The 20,436-nt window shown below is 39.6% G+C and overlaps 2 protein-coding genes across 4 annotated transcripts; both read right to left on the minus strand.

The window, feature by feature from the left end:
- Nucleotides 1–1,256: 1,256 nt before the first annotated feature.
- Nucleotides 1,257–7,284, minus strand: MESR6 (misexpression suppressor of ras 6). Of its 3 annotated transcripts, none has more exons than XM_076118645.1 (4): nt 7,147–7,284; nt 2,156–2,965; nt 1,827–2,072; nt 1,257–1,401 (listed from the first exon to the last, which is right to left on the minus strand). In XM_076118645.1, exons 1-4 carry the CDS (start codon nt 7,168–7,170, stop codon nt 1,306–1,308), a joined length of 1,176 nt encoding a protein of 391 aa, XP_075974760.1. In that variant the 5' UTR covers nt 7,171–7,284; the 3' UTR covers nt 1,257–1,305. The 3 variants fall into 3 exon arrangements, with proteins under 3 accessions (XP_075974760.1, XP_075974767.1, XP_075974775.1); XM_076118652.1 differs by having other exon boundaries at nt 2,156–3,085; nt 7,147–7,278; XM_076118660.1 differs by having other exon boundaries at nt 2,156–3,511; nt 7,147–7,217.
- Nucleotides 7,285–7,704: 420 nt separating this feature from the next.
- LOC142975678 (lamin Dm0-like) lies at nt 7,705–20,425 on the minus strand. Its single transcript, XM_076118671.1, has 10 exons — nt 19,858–20,425; nt 11,797–11,929; nt 11,386–11,584; nt 11,184–11,305; nt 10,714–10,854; nt 10,335–10,540; nt 9,993–10,245; nt 9,549–9,770; nt 9,314–9,409; nt 7,705–9,231 (listed from the first exon to the last, which is right to left on the minus strand). Exons 1-10 carry the CDS (start codon nt 20,286–20,288, stop codon nt 9,187–9,189), a joined length of 1,848 nt encoding a protein of 615 aa, XP_075974786.1. The 5' UTR covers nt 20,289–20,425; the 3' UTR covers nt 7,705–9,186.
- Nucleotides 20,426–20,436: the final 11 nt, after the last annotated feature.

The following is a 20,436-nucleotide window of genomic DNA, read 5'->3' on the forward strand; positions in this document are numbered from 1 at the left end:
ACACTTCTCCCAGTTACAGTTAATCAGAGTAGTGTTGGCTGTAAACAACAGATTGTTTAATACATTATAACGATGTTCTCGTTATCCTTATTAACCCCTTGTTGCGTTATTTTCAAGGATGGTGTCACAGTAGGGTGTGGTCGATCTGCTCGTTATTGCTAATTGACCTGCTTAGTGACACCGACCGTCTCGACTTTTAGCAGCTCCTTATTGACGGCTAAGTTGAAATTATTGACTCCATTAGCATGCCGCTTGCGATGTTTCAATGTAGCAACGTTCATCGAGTATTAAAAACATTCAGTCAGTTCTGATGTTTCTTACGCTACAATCTTAGCTTTCAAAGTTGCATTCCGTAAAATAAGTCTCCAAGTACAACATCTAAAAGCATTCTACTAGATAATGTGTGTACGCTGTCGTTAAGCCGTCGTATTATTCTTCAAAGGCAATATTTCGCTTTTGTAATTGCAGCGAGCACTGTTTGTAAAAACACATTTAGAGTGAGTTACAGCGATGCATTTGGCACCGGGGTTGAATGAGACAGCCACTGCGACGCGACGTCGTATAAACAGATTAACGCGTCATTCAATAACTTTAAACGAACCACCGAGTCGCATTACACAATTTCTGTAAACACAGGAAAATGAATCTTGTCACATACCTACAAAGTTATTATGCATTTAAACGATAAACTGCCGATTTTAGTGTGTGAATAATACTATTTATGCTCCACACTACATGCTTTTATTTATACTGCATCTAAATAGTATAAAGCTGTAAAGCCCCCGGACGTCTCGCGTCAGTTACAATGAATAGTAAGTAGTTATTTGATTGTTTACGCATGTAACTGTCAGTTTCATTGAAAGGTGAATGAGAGGTCGTTGTCGATTTCACGTATGGTACACGTATAAAACGTACACTACGGCACATAAACACGTTCAATGAAAGTCTATTAGTCCATATGTGGTTCAACGCTACGAATTATCGTAGAGCAAGTTCAACACGCGTAGAACGCGATGGAAATTATGCATGTGTTTACATTAGATTAAGTGATTTTGTCATAACAATAGAAGGCTGACCTAAGTACAATTGATACCTAGTTACTAGTACTTTATCATTATTTTTTTATTAGAATTCAAAGCACTATGATTTCTTTAAATAAGATGAATTCTAGTCTAGTTTGAATTTTACCATAAGTTCTACAAAACACTAGAAAAGTACTTACTGTTTACTTTATTAATAAAACATTCTCATTATATCAAAGCATTGTTTATTTTTCCAAGAAACTCCACTCATTGATTGTTCATATTAAAACGTATTTACAGTGAGATAATAAAGTGCCGGGTCGTCAGTGTCATAAAGTTCTTTTAACACTTCTAACACAGTTGATTGAATGTATTCCACCTGGAATAGAAACAAAAATATACTGAAAATCCCAATTTTGCTAATATCATTAATGAAAAAGTCTGTTTGGACGGTGTGATGCAATAAAATGCGCCTATAGCAAGCCTTCACGCGTAAACCAATAATGAATTTTGATAAAATTAACACATAGGAATCTACAAAGACGAAGTTGCAGGCAAAAGTTAAAAATTAATTCTTATGAGAAATCTCACTAAAATCGGAATGGGGCGTACGACAACCTACAACACCGAAATTACCTCAAGCAGAATAAGGATATTATGTATATTATTTTTTGTTTATTCATAGTACCGATCTTTATTTCTGTAACAGTCATTTTACACACCGAGCAAGATCTCCTTACTAAAGCAAGCAATATTAAATATTAAAGTTGAAAAGGAACTAGGTACATTTCTCGAGCTACTAACCTGATGAGGGGGGCAGTACCCATCGTCAGTAGACCTAGCGACTGTGATCAACACTGGTGGAGGCAAGTTCTTTAACAACGGGACCAGTGCCTGCTTCACCAGTCTTTGTATCTCTTCTTCTGAACTTATATGATACGGCAATCCTTCTTGATCGCGAGTACAGCCACCCGCGAACACCGCCCACCAGTCTGGCTTTTCATTTAGCCTTTTTGCTTCTGCTAATATTGCTATAGCTAATTCAGAAACCTGGACACAAACATTCACATTTTAAAAAACCTATGCTATTGAATAAGAACTACCGAACATTTTATTAAAGATATTCTACTGACCATTTTATAAAGCCGAGATTTCTCTCCCTCGTATTTATCTAAGTTATCGTATTGTTCTAGATGTTGGAACAAGTTCTCAAGTTCCTCAAGTTGTTGTTCTCTCGATTCGACAACTTTATCAACGGTTTCATCGTCGTCCTTGTCAGGGAGTTTAAAATCGAATATCGGTAACAACCTATCGTAAAGTTTAATGTTCTCGTATAAAGCAAGGAAAGGATTCCCCGTGCTAAAGAAATCCAAATCGATATCAAGTACGTATGGTTCCTTTACATTTAGGTTTTCAATGTAATTCTGTAGATTACTCTCTTTCGGTTCTTTTGTTAAGACTGTGTCAGAAAGTTCAGCTGATGTAAAAATAAACTTTCTTTTGTTTACTAAATGTGGTGAGTAAAGTGCGTCCGAGAGATAATATGGCTCTTTGCTATCGACACGGAGTTCGCCGGTCGTAGGATGGTCTCCCACATGAATAGGACGCGTGCCATCACGGAACTGTCTCGCCCACGGCGGACGCAGCCATACTACATGACCAATATGCCCGGCTGCAATAGCTGGTACAATCCAGTTTTCTATTTGTAGTAATGGCAACACATTCCTTCCGGACCTTGCATCTTCTCCTTTTAATTTGCGATCAATAAGCATATCGGGATGCGCATCCAAGTGTAGCAATGTTGTGCCTTCTAATGGCAGCTTCTTCCCGCCAATAGCCGAGTATATAAACTGAAGTGCATCGTTGTGCTCCTCCACGACATAAATGGGAATCTTCTTGAATCGTTTCAGAACATTGGCAGCATTTTCACAACTTCCCGCCATCTTATAATGTATTTAAGTATTTTGGACGAAGTTCGATATTATGTTGCGATGCGACATAATATCGTTACAACGTTAGAGATATCCTGATAGCGATAAGTATAAGGATCCTTACACTGCGAACTGCGAAGTTAATGTTAATCAAAATATAATCTCATGGAGCACCGTACTACATAACTACCGCATTTTCGCAGGCGCTATTTACTTAAGGGGTGCGGAGTTGAACCACACGATGTTTAGAGTATTGCCCCAGGCGCCCTTGATAATGCCTCTCTAACCTATTAGCTAAACATAAACAGATATCGTGCCACGGAATATTAACAACAAAGGTACGTAAACATTGGAACTCATTCTATTGAGACAAGAGGCTCGCTCTCGAACTTATTTAGTCTATTCGAGGGTTTTTCCAATTCAGGTCAGGGTCAGACGTCGGAAAAATTGGAGGGTACCCCACTCCCACCCCTCTGATCACTTCTACTGCGCACTTGTTACGGGTCTTTTCAAGCCCTCGTGGCTTAAATATAACACGAATACGTACATCATTCGTACCTACACATAATACTCGGGATTAACAACATTCATGTTCGCGATTAAGTGCTCATTCACGTTGACTCGCGGGCGCGGTGGCGGGCGCGGTCGCGAAATATCAAACATATGGCGATGTACCGAAGTGTTCACGTACAAACCGTTCGCGCGGTCTAAGTCGCGGGCGAGCTAGCGGCGTCGCGCGCGGCCCGCGTGGCGCGCTCGCGCCAATATCAAACAAGTGAAGATGTTCGTGTGTGTTCACGTCGAACTAGCGGTGGCGGGCGCGATGTCAAGTAAGATCAACCAGTTTGAGCCAGTTTGAGCCAAACGCCCGCCTGGCGGCCAACGTGAACACAAATCGCCACGTCCCCGCGACCGCGCCCGCCACCGCGCCCGCGAGTTTCAACGTGAACAAGCACTAAGAGGATTCAAAAATTATTTAATATCAGATTGTATTAAGAACAGCAAGGCAGTATCATCAACTTATAAAAAAATCTCAAATTGTCAACAGAAAAACTATCTCAGTTCTTGATGAATTCATAGTGATCCTAGGCTAGACTTATACAAATCAGCATCACTAGCTTGCTATAAGATAGTTATCTACTGAGTAACCTAACGCCGCGACCTGGTTTCAATACAATCGGTATACCTACCTACGTCCTGCGTATAATAGCGCCGCCTCTATTATTAATATTTGTGGTTTCCATTTTAACCACAAATATGTACCGCCATAATAACCAAGTGTCGACGCTATGTATAAGTAGAATATACATTTCTAAAGCCATATAGGTAGGTAGATGCAGTGATATTACCCCATGAGAGTAGAAGGTTAATAATAAGGCGCAATTCTCTTCCGGAGGGTGAGTAATATTATTTGAATTCACCGGGGGTATGGGTTAGCGCGGCGCAAGGATCTCATCAAAGCGGGCCATGAACGTTTTCCATTAGCGTCGGCAAACTTCCGGCTGGCGCGATGCGTAGTTGCGCGACGGCTGCGGCCGGGCGGCAGGCGGCAGGAGCCGGCCCGCCATGCGCCACCACATAGAGTAGCTGCTTCAAACAGACTACCAACTGCTTAACCACACAAAAATAATCCAATACTTCTTTTATCGCAGGTTTGTAATCATTTGAAACAATTAGAAAAGCCATAATAAGGTGGGTGTCAGAAACCATTATCCAAAAGGGTTAGGCATAATATACCGCAAGGAAAACCACATTTTAAATGCTATGGCATTACGATTCGAGTAAGTAGTGTTGAAAACCGATATTCCTTTATTGACCTATAACGCAAGTTCATGGAGATGAATGAGCCCTAAATAGGCATTGACATTTGAATCTGTTTAGGTGGCTGGGTACTCTGTACCGCGTAGCTACTCTTGGACAGGGTGCTGCAGGGCGCGGAGGAGGGGTGTTGTGACGGCTTGGGCCGGGGTCGATACCGCGCGTCACTGACGTCACTACGCTACTACGCCCGCCCAAACATACCCCCCGCGAGCGCGCGCTTCTCCCTCGTGACCTATTGCGCCGTAACGCCCACCTGGGTCAAGGTGTGGAAGCCGCTCCGGACCCGCCCGGATGCTAAAATGCCGCCTAGTACATTTTATTACGTATTAAATAAACGTGAACAAATCTTTTTTTAACTTCCACGAGTATACGGCCGTGTTTGAAGGGAATAAACATCGCCATTGATGCTGTTTATTAATAGAGCTTTTAACTGCGTAGGTACTCGTGTATAATGAGTCCTCGAACTTGGTTAAAGCGTAGTAGGATAAGCCAGACTCCCCGCCTCTGTTTACATTAATGAATAAAGCTTATTATGTTACGATATAGTCTGTCACGCCAGACATGTGCGGCTCTGCACTCTGCACTCATGATATTAGTAGAAACTATAACTTCAAGTATTTACGAGTTGAAATATGCATTGCATGCATTTGGGTAACATAACATACACACGGGTTTTTTTTTCAACGTCTTTAATGATAATATTAAAATTATTTTATAACATTAATAAAAACATCTAGGTACTTTGATGCTCGATAAAACAACGAGAATCAATTTTAAGATCATACGTGATAATGCAGACTTTAGCGCAGTCATACGACATAAAATAGGCAAATAGCCTACATGTGCTTTTTCAATAATATTATTAATACACAGGTATGTAAATATATTTTTCATATACGAAGAAATGCACTTAAAATAACATAGGCATTCTATTATTTATATTCAAACAACAATGTACCTATTACAAAGTTATTCACTTGCCTGTAACATGTAGGTAAAACATTTATACATATTAATTAATAGTTAATAAATATTTTTCAATTTAAAAAAATGCAATTTACTTTTAAAATGTCTTAAAAATATTTCAACACATCAAGTTTCACCTAGGTTAAACCATTTAGACAAAGTCTATCACACACACAGAGATGGCACAGTTAATTCTCAAAAAAGTAACCATTATTGTTCACAATAAATTAGACTAATTTTAAAAGCCATAAACTTTTAGCTTTAGCCATATCCAAAGGATAAAATAAGAATTTTGTGAGATCCAGTGAACTGGCCAGTTGCGGGGTATTCAGAATGATTATTTATGTGTGAGTATCAGATTCAATTCTCAGTGGCAGTAAAGTGTCATTGACTTTCCCAATTTTTATTGAACATTCTTATCTCATCTTAGGGGTGGGGGTGCCAGTTAATGCCTGGCTGACACTTCGACCATTCCTGATCCTTTGTGTCACCCCATATTGAACATTACTGCATTAATCAGAATATCCAGCGGCAGGTAGCTGAGTTGCAAAAACATTGGCCAAATCCTTACAGCATGTTTTAAAGAGATAACATTTTGTGCTGCTGACCCCACATAACATGGGAAAAGGATAAGAATAAGAAGAGATGGTGAACATGCTACCTATGAGAATATACTCAACCCCTATTATTTAGGATTCACCTGATTATCTGATCATGTAACATTTCATAACATTCATCATGTAACATGATTTAAACATGTTTATCAATATATTTTTATATATCGATAAACCTAACTGTAATGTCATGTCTGAAAGATATAAAATCATATAATTTTGGATAACTAATTATTTACCCTGTTATTTATCAAAGGCAAGGCAAAATTATATACAAGATTTGTTATTTTTAATTACTTTATATCTTCCTTTCATACAATGCCATATAATTTATGGTAAGGTGCTAAATACATTTAGTATACTGCAACCTTTATGCCATTATAAGTGTATTTGATGCATTAGTATCAAACTAAAACTAAAATACCATGGCATAAAGGTTAAAGTATAATAAACCTGTTAGGTATGGTCAGAAAGAAGTTCTCAAAAGATACAGAATCCTGGGGCCAAAAGTTCTCCTCTACTAATATTGGTACTTATTTAAAATTTGTTGAATAACATTTGATAACACTTATACCATTGAATGAAACTTCGTTTCGTCATCGTAATCGGTGTTCTTTTATATACTTTTTTATGTCTTTATTAGTCGTGTATAATCTAGGTATTAAAAAAATAGAAAATTACTTCCTGATACAAACTAACTGGCCTGTTTTGTTACAGTTTATTGTAAAGGATAAATAACAGAAGCAACGAAAATCTAAGAGTAGGGATAGTAATATAATAAAATTACTTTACCTTTAAGCTCATTCTTCTTGTCATGTTAAGGATCTTACTTATTCTAAATTAACTTTTACTTGTTCTTTGCAATAAGTAAAATATTTTTTTTAGGTTAGGTTGTTGTTATGACATCTGTCATTTAGTCATCGGCTTGACACTGACAGTTGAATAGTTAGTGATGCGTACCTAATAATCGACTTTCAGACGGATGGCTACGGTTTTACATCTGTCGCTATAAAACTAGTTAATGAGTAGGTACGAACCTAGCCTTAGTAAGTTGTTGGTCTTACGTACTGCCTGCTTTAGCGGCCGTTCAAAGGCTGGATGTGTTCCTGCCGTGTTTCGTAATTGCTTAAATCGACACCATTGGAATCTGATTGTGTACGGACTGAACGGAATAATAATATGTATCTTTCAGCCACCGGGTCAATTATATAAAAAGCTGCGTTTGACTTTAGCCCGCTGTAGCCCTAAAAATATGTAGACAATGTGATAACAAGTCTAATTTTATCAATAAAACAAGTTTAATGGGATGATATAATATTATGCAGGGAATTAGAAAGGAAAAAACCTATATACTTAAATATACTTTTATTTAAATATTATATTGTTTATTACATATGGAAGATATAAACTGTCTCAAACTAAAAAAAAAGTCTCATGATTACTCACAAAACAAAATAGAATGACAATGAATCAGATTCTATCCTCAATAATTAAAAACAAACAAAAAACACAGTATCTAGTGTGTCAAGAGAGTGGCAACACAAATCATGTATACTTTGATCATTGATGGATCATATTTTGATACATATATTTATTATAATTATGGTTACATTATTATAACTATAAATTTAAATGCCGTTTTACTTTAACTTTGACTCGAGAGCCTTTACTTTGAGACTTGATATCTATTTCTTTTTTTTTTGTTAGTAGCTATCATAGGCACATCAATAGGCGAATACGTATTCAGAGTTTGATATAATTATGACGTTTCGAATACGTATATTTTGAGCACAACAATTCAAGACTTTTTATAATTTCTAAATAATATTGTAGTACATCGTTGTAACACAATTTCAAATTGTTTATAGCGTTAACGTGCCCCTCTTATATGTTTTTTTCGCAATGACTTGATGTGCCTACATTCTCTTAATCTAAAACACCATATCTTTGTGATAGTCAACTGAAACTTAACCTAATACAGTGATTTATTTAGTCCAAAGTCACTAAGACTGATGATATTATTAGTAGATTTAATCTACATTTATGCACTCTTATCAGATGGATTTTAAATTAATTTTATGAACATAAACTTTCTTATTATCTAACTGATGGTGGGGAATAAAAACTGTATTTGTATACTTACCCACTATTGATTGCAATCCCCCAAAGTACACTGTCCCTAATGAAATCAGTACTATTTTAAACAATTTTATTTACCGACTTTCGGCGGTTTGATGTCAAAAAGAAACTACATTCATATTTTAATATCATCATCTGCTTTGAAGGATTTCAATCTACTCAAAACCTGTGAACTATTTATTTTGTACTTTGTTCACTAAATGTTAAGAAATATATTACGAAAAAGCCATACGAGGCACGGTATTTTACTCTTTCTAACCACGAAAAAGACACATATTATGTAAGAGATAGATAATGCATAAAGATATAATAAGTAATATCTAACAGGCACATAGCTATGGAGACAATCGTATTCGATTACCAGTCTTTAAGTGTCATAATGTCTTTGTGACAAGGCTGTCTTCTCACATTTCGGCTACATGCCTATTAGATGGTACTTGCTGTCATTCCAATACTGCACTGTATTCAATTTCGAGCATAAACATTTACCAACAATACTATGACTCTGTCAGTAAATTATGATAATGAAAAACTAAAATCGTTTTTTGTCTAAATACTAGATGATCTCATGAAGAATGTATGAATGCAGACAGTGCAGTGTTGTTTATAAAGTAGAGGTTGCCCACAGGGCAGAGTGGGGAGCTCCGGCAGTGAAGCGTGAGGCACCGAGTGGCGGCAGGACGCAAGAGCCGATTACATTATACGACAATTCTCTTCTCCCTCACGGAGCTCTCCCAGCTGTAATAGAAAACGAATTCCAGTTAGCTAAAGGTCAATACAATACACAATATAATTTGTAACTAATTAGTTATAAACATACCTGCTGCTCACGACGAGGATATTTGTGCGCGAGCTCGCGGTGTCGCTGTGCGCTTGTGCTTATCTGTCGCCTTTGTCTCTCTGACACTGCCACCTCCTGTACACGCAAAGAACAATTTATAAATGCAAAGGCTAAATCAATTTATCATGAAAAAAATATGTTATTACTACGAAATATTTTTTGATGGAAAATGTTGCTAATAAGATGGGTGAACGTAATTAATTTTATAATTTACCTCCTGTTCGTTGTTGAGAAGGGCCGTGGTGAAGGTGTCGGCGACGAACCACTTCTGTCCCTTCATGACGATGTCGCGCGGCGGGTCGTGCTCGGCGCCCACGTCGGCGGACCACACGGTGCTCACCGCGCCCGGCTCCAACTTTACAGTGCGGTGGAACTTGAACAGCGTTTCCTGGTCGCCAGCCTTGCGGACGATCTGATAGCCACCGAGGCTCAACTCCTGCGTCGGGGTAAATAATAAATTTAAAATCGTAATAGAGAAATAAATTCTTCACTGCGATTCTTTAACAAAATAATAGCACTAAGGCAGACTGTTGTCTGCCTTAGTGCTATTAGAGTAGCTGCTATTAGATTGCAGTAAAGGTGTACAAGTGGTAATTCTATAATCGGCGACAGAAACGTGTCACACCAGACATAAAATAAATCAACAGGCTCGGCTCACCTTCTTGCCCTTGTTCCTGATGCGCACGAAAGATCCGTCGGGACAGGCTTCGGAGACCTCGAGGTCGCCCTTGGCGCTGGCGATGACGCTGAAGTCGTTGAGGCTGCGCTCCTCGCTCTCGTCCAGCAGCGTGCGCTTGCGGGCGGCGCGCAGCGGCGTGGCGCGGCGTGCAGGCGTGCCGCGGCTGGCGCCCAGCGAGGCGCTAGTGGACGCGCGGGACTCGCGCCCGGGGGACTGCGTCGTCAGGTTCAACCTGGGATCGTGTACGCGTGTGAGTGATCGCTGCCTATCGATATGGGACTTTCATTTTATTAATCCATTAATGATAAAAAAAACAATTACCTGTCCTCCTCGCCCTCGATGAGTGCGCGGTAAGTGGCGATCTCGTGATCGAGCGAGATCTTGATGTCCATGAGAGTGGCGTACTCGCGCAGCTGAGCCGCCATCTCGTCCCGCAGACGAGCCAGCTCCTGCTCCAGCGAAGCGAGGTCCTCGGCGTGACGCGCGCGCTCGGACTCCAACTGACGCTCCAGTTCGCGGCAACGGTTCTGCACACATTTCATTCGTTTATTATCACTCCTCGCATATATTTATCAACAAGTTAAGTTCGAAATGAAGCATTATAACGAACACAGAAATAGTCTTCTATTTTTATTACAATACAGAAAGCTATGAAATAAAAAGTCTCAGTAAATACGTGCGACACGGCAAAAATACTCACGCTGAGAGCTGCGTTCTTGTTTTCCAGCTCATTGAGCGTGGAGTTGAGGCTGTCGATGCGCGTACGCATGGTGCGCAGCTCCTCCACGGCTACAGTTGCTGCGTTGCTGTTGCGGTTTGACGCGTTCTGCAGGTTCTTCAGCTACAACAAAAATAATTATTACTTTTACGATTCTGTAATAGTTACAAACCAGTTAAATAAAATGCTAAATGATCTTTGAATTTTTTTACACTCCTGTCAGTTTAAAAAACTTAACTGACCTGGACCGGGACCTGGATTATATTTGACATTCGTATTCGTATAATTTGTGCCGTAAGAAATATCGTGAGAATTTTAGATTTAGGCTCACAACTCTGTGGAAGCGCGAAGTATCCAATGGGAAGTTCACGCCTCAATGCTTCACAAGCGAGGGGAAGCCAAGCTAATAAATTTGTGCGTCAAAAATTTTTCATATTGTAACACATAAGTACCTTGTTTTCATAGAGAGCTTCAATTTCATCACGGTTGGCCTTGATATTAGCTTCTTGTTGTTCACGCAGTTCTTGGAGACTCTGCTGCAGCTTAGCTTCGTACTGCTGGGCAAGACGGCCATCTAAGATAAAAAAAATGTTAAGCTACTGCTTTCAATAAAAGAGACTTCAGAATGACTGTCCATAAGTGATTAATGTTTACCAATTTCAGAGATCTCCACTTGACGCCTGGAGCGTGTCTCCTGGATCTCCTGCTGGAACACCTGGTCCTTGAAGGAGAGCTCCTCACGCAGGCTCTGCACGGTGTTCTCCATGTCGATGCGACACAACATTTCCTCCTCCAAGGTCTTGCGCGTGTCTGCGTACACTTTGCGCAGCTTCTCCAACTCCTTAGCCAAATCCTGTGCTCACAACAATTCATATTACTGTCTTATCCTTAATTTGGCTAAATAAAACTGTATAACCACGAAAATTAACTATAAAAATATTAATAGGACTCAGATTATCAAGATAATATTAGTATCTGGGGATATACGGATGGTGGAATCATATTGATTATTTGCTTATTGCTAGCATAATCTATCCTTTAGTTTCCATTGTAAACATTACTAACCCTGGCTTCATCTTGAGCTTTCTTTTTGTCAGCAAGTGCGCTGTTGTATTTGTTGCTTTCTTCAGTAAAGCGCGTCTCATAGTGACGTGCCAAATTCTCAGCTTGTTGACAATCCTTGGTCTTCTTGTCCAAACTGAAATTAAAACATTCAACATTTATAATATTCTACTTAGTTATGCTATAATAGTACAATACGTTTACGTAAAGCCAATATTATGTGAAGAAGAATATATTGGTCAGTTAAGTTATGTATATTTTGTCAATGCCAAAATATGTAAATGAGTAAACATTCCACTAATATAATGAGCGGGTCGGGTCTTAGAAAACAACGGCGTGACATGTGAACGAAGTAATCCTCGCAATAAAGTCGTGTTTCCATGCGCTCGTGGTTGCGCAACCACACACACGGAATGTTTATGTAAACACGCCACTATCCGGTTCCCGCGTGTTTTCGTCTGTATGAATAGCCTTTTTATATTACGCGTACGCCAGTTACTTAAGTTGATTCTCGTATTTCGCGCGCATCATGATACAAGTTAACTCCGCCCTACCGGGAACCCGCATGGGGGCCTTGGCCGAATTAGGTTCATTTGATTATTATGACAACAATATTTTAAATGAAACGTCGCATGATAACAGCAAATAAACGAATGTATATTTCTTAAAATAATCAGAATCGTTTGCGTCTTAGTGTTGAAGATAATATTTTTATTTAGACGTGACACATAAGTTTTCAATGTATGACGTCACGAGGTTTTCGGCTTGTTATAGTTCCTTGTATCATACATAATACTTAGTGTTGATATTTACAGATGAACAAGGTCAGACAGTTAAACATTAAAATAGCTATTACGTACGTTTGATCCTCTGTCGAAAGTTTAGAACGCAATTATTCAGTATTTCAATAAACCGGAATTTTAACATTGCACAAGAATGTATGATCATGAATGAATAATGATAACAATTAATTGATCATGTACGTAACTAATTAGTGGCTGAAAATCATCGTCGTATAGCGTTTAATGCTGGCTACTGTTAAATCTATTTTGGTGTTCCCAAATCTTTCTATTAATATGATCTGTTTTAAGCGACCTACATTTTGCAATGGGGACATTCGGCGACAGTAATATTACAACATAAGGAGAAAATTATGTTCTATTATTTGATTGTATGTAACAATATTATTAGGCAAGGAACTTGAACATTTTAAGCATTTATGTTTATCGTACTAGTTGTGCGACGCGCCGCGGGAGGCAATGCGAATAGTTTCAATTCCCGTTAAAGAGCGAAAGACAAAACACAATGTGGTATCGGCGGATATTCCTTGAAATTATACGATCGAATACTTTCGGGAAATCGTCATCATTATTGTCGTATTCGCTTGACGAAGGCTGTATTGATGTCATACGTAAATATAACACTTACGTCACTGCCTCAATGCTAAAGCTTTAGGTTGCTTCGGTAAACTTACTCATGATTATTCACGAACCGAAAACATCGGCTTATGATAATAAAATTATCCAACCAGAAAATTAGATTTATATGTTCTTTTTTACTTGGATATTCATTTATAAAAAGACTAGTAACCAGGTTATGATGTTTCTTTTGCGATTTTAACACCATTTGTTCAATAAATATATTATTAAGGAAAATAGCGTCTATTTACATGATAATAATCAAATAATAATGAGCATAATCACGGGAATTGTGACATATACATAAATATTATTTAACCCATTATTTTTCCGCTGCTGGTCAAGGGTTTCCGCTCAGATTTAAACCTAGCCCAGTGTATTTTATTTTACTTGATATCAGCTATATTGGGCGCATTAAGCTCACGATGTGGGCCGCGCGCCACACGCGTGCCGGTGACGTAAACTTGCCAGGGTCAACAGCCGTTGCCTTTAAAGTTAATCGGTATTCCTAGACGGAAACCTGATCAAGTCACTGTGCTTACCGCCTACGACGATATTATTACTGGACCATCTCTCTTTTTACATGATAATTTTTTTTTTCAAGCATGATACTTATAAACTGTTAGGCTTAGCAAGCGTTGCGCAAGCTTTCATTATGCCATTACGGTCAGTTAACCATACTTTTTGTCGTCTATTTGTTATAAAAAAAATATAAGCAGTTTACTGCTGGATGGGTATCTATCGTGAAACAAATTTTGGTATAAACCGTAACTTTAATACTCGATCTATGGATTAAATTTATAAATTTTATCAAACATGGTAGATTGGGTTAGGTAAATATTTATTGTAGCTTGATAAGATAAAAAATACAAAAACAACAATGATCATAATTAGTGAAAACCGGTGAAATGTTTGCTTTCTGAAACGAATGAGGATTCCCTCCTTGACCTACTTGTAAAATTTGCGTGCGGCAATGTCGCGGACTTGTACCCTCGATGTAATTACGATTCAGGGTGAACCATTTAACTGAACAAGGTTTTATTTAACTAAAACCAATACTCTGTAGCTTTTAGCTTAACCAGTTACTATCTCTTCTGCAGTGTAACAAAATCGGAAAACTAGTTACTGAGTGATCTTCTTCTTCGTGTCAATGGTTTTTTTTTTGTCGTACTTAATTACCTCCAGTTTCTAATTAGTAATAGATAAATACGGATATATGTATATATATATATATATATATAATAAAATAACTATATATATTTTGCCCAAAAATTGGCTACGGCCACGGCATCACGGCTTGCATCCGATAACTCTTTTCTCGTGCAGGTGTGAGGGCACTTGGGGCAGGAAAGCAGGTGGGCCATTGTCTGCAATGGAGCCCCACAGTCACAGCCCAATAGGGATGGATCAATGAAGCCCCACTTTGCCATATTTTCTCTGCACCGGCCAACCTGGGATCTCAGGCGATTTAAGGATCTCCAGGTTGGCCAGGGCAGTTGATGTCCCGGTGGCAGGGTCTCTGCAGGTTTAGGAAAATCTGCGGGTACTGGTCGTTTGTTAGCCCACATGCTCTCTCTAACCACTTGTGGGTTGGCGTTTGTAGACCCAGTTCTTAAGAAGCACTTTCGGCTTTTAAGTCGTGCGCGACACATTTCGTAGATGTGCAGTGGGTGGCGAGTATCTGTCTCTTGTTTATGTTTCTCCACTGCACAAGCTACTTCCCGACGTACTTCGGGCGGAGCTATACCTGCTAGGGGATAAAGTAAGTGGAGCGGGGTAGGTTTAAGGCAGCCCGTTATGATGCGACATGTCTCATTAAGTGCTATGTCGACTTCCTTAGCATGGGCGGAACGGTGCCACACTGGGCACGCATATTCGCCAGCCGAGAAAGAGAGTGCGAGGCCTGTGGTTCGGAGTACATGTGGCGCTGCCCCCCAGGACGAAGATGTGAGACGTCGCAGCAGGTTGTTTCGAGCTCCGACTTTCTGCTTTGTGTTAAAGCAGTGAGCCTTAAAAGTCAAAGCACGGTCCAGGTAGATGCCCAGGTAGCGCGGATGATTGCAGTGTTCTATGTTTACACCCCGCCACGATACGTTTAGAGTCCTTTTTGCCTCACGGTTACGCAGATGGAAGACGCATGCTTGTGTCTTGGATGGATTTGGCTTTAGAGCGTTTGCATCGTAGTAGTCGCCAAGTCTATCCAGAGCTACTGTAAGCAGTGATTCAGACTCTGCAAAGCTCGACGTCTGGGCAGCTAGTGCAAGGTCGTCTGCGTAGAGAAAGCGTTTGGTGCCTGGTGTGCTAGGTTGGTCGTTTGTATAGATGTTGAAGAGTGCAGGCGCCAGTACACTACCTTGTGGAAGCCCATTTTTTTGAAATCGCCACCTGCTTTTGTCATTATTTATGTGTACTTGAAAACGCCGATTACTCAGAACTTCCCGCAGTATGTTGACAAAACCTAGATCACCGATCGTAGCATGAACTTTCCCCAGAAGCTTTCTTACGTTGACAGTGTCGTATGCGGCGGTCAAGTCGACAAAGACGACACCAGTTATGCTTCTATTTTCGAAACCATCCTCGATGTGCTGTACTAGATTGAGAGTCTGGCTTGTGCATGATTTGCCTGGGCGGAAACCGGCTTGCTCGGGTATCAGTCTTGGTTCTAGGACGGGTGTGAGGCGATTAAGTAGCAGTCTTTCAAAGAGCTTGTACGTGTGACATAACAACGAAATGGGACGATAGCTTTTCGGGTCCGATGGGCACTTACCGGGCTTAAGGAGTGCGATGACTTTGGTTCGTCTCCACAGTTTTGGGATCTTTAGGTCTTTGAGACTCGAGTTAAACATTTCCAAAAGCCATGACGTCGCCACGGGGCCTAGTCGCTTGATTTGTTCCGTTGTTATGTCATCTATGCCAGCAGCTTTACCATATTTTAGGGCGTGTATTCCAGTAGCTAATTCATCTAGTGTAAATGGCTTGCTAATATTGTTATGGTTGTCATTTTCCGGACCTATTGTTAAAGGTGTTTTGGTTCTGGTCAATCGTCGCGGCGGTTTTCCATTTAGCAATAATTGATGGGCAATTTGATTTGCCGACACCTTTCCAGGGTTTGTGGGCTGTGGTGGGTCTCCCGTGAGTTTCCTGATAGTGGTCCAGGCTTTTTTGCTGTTATGTGTCATATCGACGCTATCAACGAGCTTCATCCAGCTCTGCTTGCGGCTCTCGCTTACTAAGCGCATCAACTCCTCCCCTGTCGCGAGCGTCTCCTCCGAGAAGGGGTCCCTCTCATAGAGAGATTGGTAATGCAGGGGCCGAAACAAGTTCCGAGGTCAAAAATACTGATTTTACTGACCAAAAATTCAAAAATACTGACCAAATACAGACCATTTCTAAACCGTTTTTCAGGTGAACGGTGTGAAATAAAAAAAAAATACAGTCGAATTGAAAAGACAAAATCCTTTTTAGATGTCGGTTAAAAAGATTATTTTCGGTTATTGGTCTCCATCATCCCCATAGTCAACCAGCACCGCCTTTTTATTGTGTTAAAGAGCTTTTTCTATTGTTAGTAAAGTTTTCGATCTGGTCTTACGAATTTTCAATCAGGTCTTACGAATTTTCAATCAGGTCTTACGAATTTTCAATCAGGACTTACGAATTTTCAATCAGGTCTTACGAATTTTCAATCAGGTCTTACGAATTTTCAATCAGGACTTACGAATTTTTAATCAGGTCTTACGAATTTTCAATCAGGTCTTACGAATTTTCAATCAGGTCTTACGAATTTTCGATCAGGTCACGTGCCCGGACGCGAGTTTAGAAGTTTTTAAAAATTACAGAAAAGTGCGCAACGGCGCTAAAAAATTTTCACTTTATACTATTGATTTCAAAAAAATAGTAAATTTTAATTTGCTATTCTATTGAAGTCATGTGATGCTGTAATGGATGTATATATTACGTAGATCATCCACATAATATCGAGCATCCAAAGCAGCCCTCTGATATCATTACTGGGCAAATCGAGAATGTAAGATTGGCCAACAGCTAAGGAAAACCAAAAAAATATCGTTGAGTTTGGAAAAATACTGACTATACTGACCGATTTTCGAAAATACTGACTTTTACTGACCAGGTCCAAAAATACTGACTTTTACTGACTTTACTGACCTGTTTCGGCCCCTGGTAATGGGAAAGCATTTTTGCAGAATCGCCATTTAAGCCGGGTATGTAAAGAGTACGACAGCCTCGAGGGATACACTTACGGGAGGTTTTCCATATAATGTCTACAAATTCATCGTAATTATTGGGTACAGGGGGCAAGTCACTTAGTTTTGTGTCTATGTTGTCTGAGAAGAGCTCCCAGTTGGCTTTGTGAAAGTTAAAACGACGACGGAAGGGTACAGTAGTAGGTTTAACAGCGGCTTGGATTCGGCAGGCTATCGGCCGATGTTGGGTGTGTGGGATGGGGCCAGAGACGGTTTTTTCACAGAGATGACTGATATTATCGCTAACAAATATGAGATCAGGGTTGTATCCTCGTTGCCATCTCCTACTGTTAAAGGATGTTGGGAGCTTAGGGTCGTGTATCAGTGTGAAGTCCATAGTTTCTGCCCATGATTCAACAGCAACACCGTCCGAGTTCGTTTCGGCGTAGCCCCAAGCTGAGCTGTGGCTGTTAAAGTCTCCGATGATAATTTTTATGGGGTGGTTGTTGAAATTTGCTGTATTGGTAAATTGAAAGGGTATATTTGGTGGTTTGTATATTGAAGTTACGGTGCAATTCCCGATATCGACTGTGATTATTTCAATTTCGTTTACTGCGCTGCATGACACTGATTGTATTGTGAGTGATGGGTTTGCAAATATTGCACTGCCGTGTTTTGTGTGAACGATTTCAGCTATAAGTGACATCCCTTGTATCGTAGGTCTGCTTTGTTCTGGACCCCTGTGAGTTTCCTGAACGCAAAGAATGTCGTATTGCATGTTCTTGCAGAGCGTTGTAAGTAGTTTCGATTTTTCTATAGAGAAACCTTCAATGTTTATAGACACGACAGTTACAGCGGGTTGAAGTGGGTTTAGTGTACCATGTCGGTGCCGTGAAACACAGTTTTGAGGGTGTAAAAACCTGTTTTGGCCCTCAGAAGGGCCGTTTTGACTCTGAGGCGAGTTGTTGGTATCTGGAGGTAGAGGCTGGGTGTTTTGCCTAGTACTTGAGCGAGTTTGTACCATTGTGGTGAAAGGATTAGTCAGCCTAGGTTCTGCGTTACCGAACCTAGCTGCTTCCAGGGTGCGCCGCGGGGAGGCTCCTATCATGCACCCACAACATGACAACAATAGTAAGTATTGTCATCCTGTCTGGATGAAAAGGTTACAACAATTATCATTTTTACCATTTATTTATCAAGTAGAATGTGTGAATGTTAAGTGTTTTGGTGCATTTAAGTATGGTTGACCTTCATATAACATCACTACATTAGTAAGTTACCTAAAACGGCAAACAGAGTCAAGGTGAAGAGACACATTCATTATCATCAAGCTGCTACATCGTAACAAATAATAATGCAATTTGCAAGGCTGATACTGCATTATTTAATTATAAGGATATCAACACCGGGTAGATATTTAGTGTTGTGATAACATACTATATTGACAAATTGTGCAAGGTCATACAAATAGCTACTGAACTATATAAAAAGTGTGATTGGCTGTCAAGCAATTTTTTTTCTTAAGCTTTATAACAAGTTCCTGAATTCATGTTGAAGGCAACTTTTACATAAATACTGGTTATACAAATCTGAAACGCCTACAATCATCTACTACAAATATAAATAATGATGTGTACATATAATTTATAAAAGTAGTATTAATGTCGAGACAATCTCACCTTGACACAAATAGATTGCTATCTGTGCCGTTTCCTAAGACAAAACATTATAGCGGATTACTCTGTCATAAACTTGAAATTTGTGGTCTAAATCCAATATATTTTGGGTTTATAACATTCAGCCTACACAAACAAGACCAAAACCCTGAAAAATTACTTATGCAAAAAAGCTGTTGACATTGCTAAGTACATACAGAGGACAATACTCACACTAATATGTTATTCCAATTGTATTATTTTTCTAACATTGAAGATATGTTTAAACTTATTTCAATTTATTTTAAGTAGGTATTTTTGGGCAACGTAAAGTTAGCTTTAAGAAAGTAAATATTTTTATCTGCTGTGATGTGTTGTAGTACCTATGGGTTGCTGAATAAAGTATTGTTTAACTGTTATCATCTTATAATTTGATGATAAACATAATATACTAATTGATTACATGTCATGTATAATAATTGCTCATAAAATCTATGACAGAGAAAGTGTAACAAGTATTGTTTATAAACAAATCAGTCCACTTAAAACAGACAGTGTACGTAGGTATTATTGTTATAGCTAAGAATGTGATTAGTTTGGTTAAATCGGGCTATGATGTCACTATGTCGTAAAAGCGAGGTCGGGCGCGCTCGTCACCGCACCCGCTAAGAAACTCCGCCGATGACGTAAACTAGCTATGCTAAGGTTAGCCGGAAGAGTTCTAACACATGTACTGTATTTATCGTAAATAGCTTGCATGGACACTATTAGAAATAAGATATGACTTACCGTTTTTTCAAGTCATCATTCTCTTCATATAACCTCTTCAAATCAATCTCTAATTTCGCCTTTTCACGCGATGTATCATCCAAAAGCTTGCGGGCGTCTTGAAGTTCATGCTCGTATATTCCTTTGATGTTAGAAACCTCGCGTGTGACCACCTCCTGTGTAGTTTGGATCTCGCGACGCAAACCCGAATTCTCGCTTTCCAACTGCCGCACTTTATCAATATAAGCTGCTAGACGATCGTTCAGATTCTGCAATGCATCTTTCTCTTGAAGCCGCGTATGACGAGTAGGACTCAACGGGCTATTCGGCCGGCCGGCAGAGCTCGAAGGGCGGCTTCCCACAGGAGTGCTTGATTGTTGGGGACTCTGCACCGACGAAACTACACTAATATTAGATGAAGATGTTACAGTCTTTTTGGTTTTTGACGACATTGTAATGTACTTTTCTGTCACAATAAATAGTTTCAACACAGAAATAAATAATTCCACACGAACTCGTACTCCTTCAACCAAGCGTAGAGCACACGAAAAGCAAACGCGATGAACGAACCAATCAAACCGTAATAAACCCAAGCCTAGG

Source organism: Anticarsia gemmatalis, chromosome 1 (assembly GCF_050436995.1).
Source record: "Anticarsia gemmatalis isolate Benzon Research Colony breed Stoneville strain chromosome 1, ilAntGemm2 primary, whole genome shotgun sequence".
NCBI lineage: Eukaryota > Metazoa > Arthropoda > Insecta > Lepidoptera > Erebidae > Anticarsia > Anticarsia gemmatalis.

Bases quoted from the DNA above. Each gene is read 5' to 3' on its own strand.
- MESR6 (XM_076118645.1), bottom strand. From the start codon at position 7,170: ATGACAAGAAGAATGAGCTTAAAG. The intron at 2,966-7,146 runs GTAAAGTAATTT...ATACATTATAAG, and splicing joins CAAGAAGAATGAGCTTAAAG to ATGGCGGGAAGTTGTGAAAA. The intron at 2,073-2,155 runs GTCAGTAGAATA...GTTTGTGTCCAG, and splicing joins AATCTCGGCTTTATAAAATG to GTTTCTGAATTAGCTATAGC.
- LOC142975678 (XM_076118671.1), bottom strand. From the start codon at position 20,288: ATGTCGTCAAAAACCAAAAAGACTGTAACATCTTCATCTAATATTAGT. The intron at 10,855-11,183 runs GTACTTATGTGT...TTTTTGTTGTAG, and splicing joins AAGCTCTCTATGAAAACAAG to CTGAAGAACCTGCAGAACGC. The intron at 9,232-9,313 runs GTATGTTTATAA...TTTCTATTACAG, and splicing joins ATCCTCGTCGTGAGCAGCAG to CTGGGAGAGCTCCGTGAGGG.